This window comes from Mesoplodon mirus, assembly GCF_964341445.2.
Source record: "Mesoplodon mirus genome assembly, chromosome: 16".
Taxonomy (NCBI): Eukaryota; Metazoa; Chordata; class Mammalia; order Artiodactyla; family Ziphiidae; genus Mesoplodon; species Mesoplodon mirus.
The window spans coordinates 73,721,853-73,728,645 of record NC_138992.1 but is presented as its reverse complement, the minus strand read 5'-3'; the positions used below and the strand labels follow the sequence as shown (position 1 = coordinate 73,728,645).

Sequence of the window (6,793 nt, the reverse complement as noted above, 5' to 3'; positions counted from 1 at the left end):
CATCTGTCCTTTCGTCAGATTCTGGAGGACCCACCGGGGTTGTGGTGTAGGGGGTGGACAACAGTGAGCGAGCTAGAGACCCACGTCCTTCCGATTCTTGGTAGTGGCCTGGATGGGAGACAGGGAACTGGAGTGGAAAGGACATTGCTTGGGAGCAAGAAGTTTGGGGTCTTAATTCCATTTCTATCCTTCAGCTGCTGGGCAATCTTGGGCCAATGAATTGACCTTTCTGGGCTCCACTTTATGTGTTTGTAAAATGGGGCTAAATTATCCTTAATTTTTTTTAAATTAACATCTAAAATATTTTGCTGAAGAAAAGAGATGTACACATTTGGATGTAAATGCAGAGTTCCTTATATATGAGGGTACAGTTTGTATCTTTATTAGGCTTTGGTTTTTCCTCACATACCTGAATTCCAGAAACGAGAGTGGAAATACATTTTGTTTTGCTACTGTGGGTTTGCTCATCTAAGATGTCATATACAAGGAATTAAATGAAAAATGGTTTTGCAGCCTCAGCAGTTGGAAGAGGAGGAGGCCAGTGATGCTTCTGTTGAAAGCAGATGGTTTCACTGTCTGTGAGTTTAGGATAGGCAGTGGAAACCTAAGGGCGAATGAGAGCTTCGGAGGGGAAGAAACTTGCAAGAATGTTATGCAGTTGGGGTGATGGGTTTATTATATCTACATACAAGTATGCATTTATTGGCGTTTTGTCAAAAATAAAGGACAAGGTAATACCAAAAACTATTTGAGCATGTAAACAAGACAGCTGCAAGAGACCAATACTTAAAGGCTTAAGGATTCTCAAAAGAACACAGGACGTGGAATGACAGCTTTCAGGTTGTACAGTTAAGTTATCCAGACAATCAAGTCAACTATATAATGCAAGCAGCACAGGACAATACAACACGACCGGCGAAGCAGTCTCTCACTGGGGGCTGGAGGAAGGCTTGCTGGGGCCTGGGCTCACTGATGGGAAAGGGGATTAAAATCTCATAAATCCTCCATATCTTTTATCCATTTCGGGAACTTCCTTTGAGTAACTTTCACCTTCTTCATCGGAGGGCAGGGAATCTGCAAAGCGCTTGAGGAAGCCGCCGTACCTTTTCTGGTAGTCCATCCACCACTCCGGGCGACCCACTCTTCTCATGAAGCCGCCGTACCGCTTCTGCAGCTCTTTGGCTTCATCTTCCAGCTGGGGGCTTCTCTTTAAGCCTCGCATGAAGCCCCCGTATCTCTTGCTTACGTCTGCGTCATCCCTGCCCTCCTGGTGGGAAGCCCCTTCTCGTTGGTTCCCCTCTCCCAGCAGCTCTTTCAGCAGGTCGGAGGGATTGCCTAGGGTGTCGTCTTCCTCCGCATCCTTCTTCATGAAGCCCCCATATCTCTTGCCAAGGATTTCACCTCCATTTGCCTCTTCCTCTGGCTCCAGGGGATACAACTCATCCATCTTCTTCATGAAGCCTCCATACCTCTTCATGAAGCCCCCATACTTCTTGGTGAGCAAGTGGTGGTCCTCCTGTTTGCTGAGGGCACTGTTGGCGTCTGGAGGAAGATCCAGCTTGGACAGCTGCAGAAGCTCCTTGCAGGTTTCCCAGGTCTTGAGAGAAGGCAGTTTCCCCTCACATTCCAGTGTGCAAGCCTGGGAAAAGAATTCGATTTAGTGATAAAAAGAGGCTTTTCTGATTTCGTTCACCAAACACATTTTTTTTAAAGACCAGTCTATGCTTGCTTTGATGTGGAAACTACCACATAATGATCTCATTTTCCTTATTACAACTTTTTGTCACACTGAACAGGCAAATCAAAGGAAATTCAAAAGGGGAGACTGTGGAGAATTAATGGAATCAAATTAGAATTTTTCTTTGCATTCTAACAGGTTGTATATGCTGTGCTATTGCAATATTGTAAAGATATTTTCCCACCCAACTTTAACCTATATATGATATTTCTTAGCAATTCAGAGGTTTTTATGGCCCCCTGAAGTCTGCTTATAGAACCCAGTTACCAACCCATGATTTAGACATAAAAACCAGGCATTTTCTGGAGATTTAAAAATATATTGGTATATTACTTAATATGAAATACACACATATTATTTTCACAATGAAAGGAAGCATTTTATTAGTGCAACAAAATTCTTTAGGGTATATATTTAAGCAGCTCTTAATGATTATTTAAGCTTTGTGTCTAAGAAAATTAAATATATGCATATATAAAAATCTAAAGATCTAATTAAAATGGTTCTGTTTTATTCTTGACATCTGATTAAGAAATCAAAACATCATTAAAATTTAAGATGTTCAGGTGTCAAGAATATTTCCATCCTAAAATGAAATTTAAATAATCTATTGGCCAAAAATTAATGTTGAATATTTGTATACTGTTACCAAAAGGCTTTTTAAAAGGGATTCCTTCAAAAATAAATAATGGCAAATAATTGGAATAGCACAGTCACAGAATGGAAGTGGTGTTAATTTATATTTATATGCTCCTGTAGCCATCTATGCATTTTTGTATTATTTACCCTCTATGTTAGAGGGTAAATTCAATTTGGACATCAATCATGGCATGCCTGCTCATCTTTGTATCCACCACAGAATGAAGCACAAGTGTCTTTCACATGGTAGAAACTCAATAACTCAATAAATATGTGTTACATTGATTTTACTACATAGTTCTGGCTAAGCAACCTAATTTCTCATGTGTCTTTTTCATCCAAGTGAAAATTCCAGAGCTGCTGTAATTCTAACAATATAATCATCAACAAGCCTTTTTTCACAGAGAAAATAACAATCCTAAATGTAAGCTCCAATAGAAAGCTAACCAGTTAAACAAAAAACAAATCAGAAAGAAAAAAGATGGACGAAGGGGATTGTTACCCCTACTTAAGATGCAGCATTTTTCTCAGAGTTTAAATATAAAGCCCTACTACTTGTCTTGTCAAATGAAGTGGATCAGGTAATCCAGATGGAACAAAGAAACATTTAACGTGAAATATACACCTTGGGTTTTGTGGAATCCTTTCCTTATTTTATTTTATTTATTTATTTATTTATTATTATTATTTTTTTGTGGTACGCGGGCCTCTCACTGTTGTGGCCTCTCCCGTTGCGGAGCACAGGCTCCGGACACGCAGGCTCAGCAGCCATGGCTCACGGGCCCAGCCACTCCGCGGCATGTGGGATCTTCCCAGACCGGGGCACGAACCCGTGTCTCCTGCATCGGCAGGTGGACTCTCAACCACTGCGCCACCAGGGAAGCCCCCTTTCCTTAATTTTTGTCCCTGTTTTATGCATCTACATAATAAAATTGCTTCAAAAGCTCTAGTGAGGAGCTGAACTCTTTGGATTAACACATTATTCTCTGCCCAACTTAAGTTATCACAGAAGCTCAACAAACTGAGGAGACAGTGCAAAGGAATTATCGGGGAACTAGTTAAAATGAAGCTTCCTGGGTCCCAGCTTCAGAGGTTCTGACTCAGTAGAGCAACAGGAGTGATTCAAGAGCACACAGACTATGATTAGAAAGACGGTTCTTTTGACCTTAGATTCCCCCCCACCCCAAGCCCCTGTGTAATTTATCTCTGCATTACGGCCACCTCTTTGGACCCCGCCACCTCTCCTGTGCCCTCTTCATAGCCAAAGTAAACCGCTGTCTTAGGAGGTGTTACAGAAGTACGTTCTAGACAAGACAGAAGTTGAACTCCAGCATCACTTGCTGTCTGTAGAACGGCGGCTGACCTCCTTCTCTCCAGTCTACTGAGCTCTCCCTTCCTCCCCCCCACCCCTTTATCCCTTCCCCATCCCATTGCTCTCTCGTACCCGCAAGTGAGGGTCAGGGTCTGAGAGACCTGAGCTTAAAAGGGCTGGAGAAATGACATTCGAATAAAGGGAGCGGAATATCACTAATAAAAAAGTCAATATTCTCTGCGGGAAGAATGGGAAGATGGCTGTGTGCGGAAGGGGCCCTTGGTGGGCTACGTGAGGAGGCGGGGTGACTGAGCATCTTCCTGGCGGCAGGTGAGGCGACAACCTAGTGCTCTCCGAGGTGCTGAAGACAGTACAGCCCGGGGCTCCCGCCTCCCCGGGGTGGAAACAAACTTGGTCTGCGCGGGGGCCCCGCCGCCCCTTCCGGTCCCTAGATAGTCTCGGGTCCCCAGAGCTACTTGGTCAGCGTTCGAGGAACAGTCGGGACGCCTGGGTCACCAGGGGTCCGCGCCGGCTGTGACCACGAGACGCGCCGCGCGGAACACTCACCAGCGGGTTGAGATCGGTCGGGCGCGCCAGGCGGTAGATGCACGTCGCGCAGTCCTGGCTGCATTCCGCCTGCACGGTCGCCAGGAGCCCGGGACCGAGCGCCAGCAGCCAGGTGCAGAGTCTCAGGAACCGCGCCATGGTCTGCGGGGAGAGGGCACACGAACTCCGAGCCCGCCCGGGGCGCAGAGCGGGTCCCTGGCAGGGACTCCTCGCGGGGCAGCTGCAGCGGGGCGTTGGTCGAGCCCGCCGGGACTGCTCCGACCGCCTCGCGGTTCCCGAGTTGTCACTGTCACCCGGACCCCGGGGAGGCCCCAGACACTCGCTCCCTTTCCGGGCGGCCGCTGCCCCGGGCAGGATTCTGGAGGGAACTTACGGAGACCAAATTCGAGAGCGCGCCAGCCCGGGGAGGCGCGATATTGACCCGGGTCACATACAAGGAGCGGAAGAAAGTTGGGGAACCCCATGCAACGCAACGCGGAATAAAACGCAGCTGGCGGACGGCCCCAAACCCACGCAGCAAGGCGAGGTTTGGCCAAGTTCACTCACGTTGCCGCTGTTCCGGGCGCACAGGCTGGTCGGAGAAAGCCGGTGCGGGCGACTCCAGGAGGGAGAGGAGAGCAAGGCAGGCGGGCGGGCCGCGCGGGGCTCACCGTCACGGTCCTCGGCGTCGCCGCGGCCGCAGCGCAGGGTTAGGGGCCCACCTCGCCAGCCTCCCTTGCCTTCCGGGCTGCGGCGGTCGGAGCCACTTTATAATTCGCCCGGGAGCGCAGGAGGCGGGCGCGCCCCAATCGCCGGCGGGCTGCCGCTGACGCAGGCCCTACGCCGGCCGCGTGCCGCCCCCGCCGGAAGGGGGGTCCGGACCGAGGCGGGGGGATGCGCGTGGCGGCCCACCCCTCGGCCGGGTGACACACGGCGGCAGTTAGGAAAGTTGGGGAGAGAGTGGAGTGAGATCAAGGGCCCCCGCGCAAAGTCCCTGCCACCGCCCTCCCCGGGGTGCGGGCTCCGGTCGAGGGCCCAGGCTGGAGGGGGCGTTAGCGGGGCCCACGGAATGTGCTGGAGACCGTCCGAGTATGTGCGGGGGTACCCTTCCCCCGCCTCCTCCTGGAGCTGCCCCGCGGCCCGGGTGGGCGCCGGGCACAGCCGTCCGGAATGTGGTCACTTGTCCACCGGTCTGTCCCCGCCCTAGACTCCCTTGCTGACAGCGTCAGGCGCATAGTAAGCGCTCAGTTAACAGTTAAAGGAATGATTGATTGAAACTTTCTGGGGATCTTAAAATCTCTGGACAGAGCTTTCCCCTTTCTCGTTAGTGAGACCCCTTGCCAAGCGCGCACGCGGTAAAGCCCACGCTTGGGGAACGATGTTCCCACCCACCAAGGTGTCCTGGGGGATTTCCACGAGTGAGACGGGGTGCGGGGCCGGGGCGATGTCCGCATCAGGGCTGGTGGCCAAGGAGCGAGGTGGGAGGCACGTGGTACCCAGGGCGTCTGGGGCTTGGGGCGCGGCCGGGCAGAGCGCCGACGGCGGGGGCTGGGGCCGTCGACTGAGACCCGCTCGCCATCCTCGCTCTGCGGAGGATTGCCAAGAATCAAGCCATTTACCTTGTCTGAGGCCTCAGTTTCCCCATTTGGAAAATAGGGACAGAGGTAATGAAGGACAATAGGGCCGGAGGCTACGCATAGGGTTCCGGAGAGACGCAAATGAAATAATGGACCAAAGCACTTAGCCTTGTGCCTGGCACATAGCAAGCCTTAAAAACGTGTTTCTAACCCTGCCATCCATCTGCCTTTAGGTTTGTCTATCATTTACTTATCCTACGTTTATTGATCGATCCATCCATCTATATATCTATCAATCCTGGTCTTAGAGGGAAATCACAGAGTCCCACAGCTCGTACACAGAGAAAGAATCCCAGTGCTTTCCCAGTCAAAGCACCTTCTGCAAAGGATGCGCCGGCACTTGGACCTTCGCGAGGACCAGCCGCCGCAGGGCTCTTCCGAGCTCGGGCCGCGCTGCGTCTCCCACTCTGGTCACTAGAGGGCAGCGCTCTCCTGCGTAGGTCTGGGCTCCGGGGAGGGGTCTTAGGGTGCCAGCCGCGGACACGCAGCCGAGAGCCCGCGGAGCACCTCCCGCGCCCTGCCTGCCTCCCGGAGCGCGGGAAGCGCAGCGCGGGGCCGCGGCGGCAGAACGCTCCACACAGCTCGGAGGAGCCAGCATTGACATCTTGCCGGAAAAGCAGAACGTTTTCCTTCGACGTTTTCGGCTTTTCACATGGACGAGGGTGGAGAGCTGGTGATGCTTCTCCAGCTACATACCTGTCCCCCAGCAGGAACGAGGTTCCCCCCTGCTGCCCGGGGTTTGGAAAGGCAGCGACTACACTGCAGTACTCAGTGCGAAAGCCGTGCACGAACAACCGGGCCTAAAAGGAGAGAAAACTTGCTATATCTGAGCACTGGCATCCTGGGGATCACCCAGGTACGAACTTTAAACACGTAACCGGGGCCAAAGGCTGAGACCCGCGTGTGAGTGACCGCACCACG

At 51.6% G+C, this 6,793-nt stretch overlaps 1 protein-coding gene across 1 annotated transcript; it reads right to left on the bottom strand.

Annotated features, from left to right (window-relative positions):
• Nucleotides 1-354: 354 nt before the first annotated feature.
• On the bottom strand, nt 355-5,027 carry PENK (proenkephalin). Its single transcript, XM_082601020.1, has 3 exons — nt 4,803-5,027; nt 4,257-4,397; nt 355-1,639 (listed from the first exon to the last, which is right to left on the bottom strand). Exons 2-3 carry the CDS (start codon nt 4,392-4,394, stop codon nt 986-988), a joined length of 792 nt encoding a protein of 263 aa, XP_082457146.1. The 5' UTR covers nt 4,395-4,397; nt 4,803-5,027; the 3' UTR covers nt 355-985.
• Nucleotides 5,028-6,793: the final 1,766 nt, after the last annotated feature.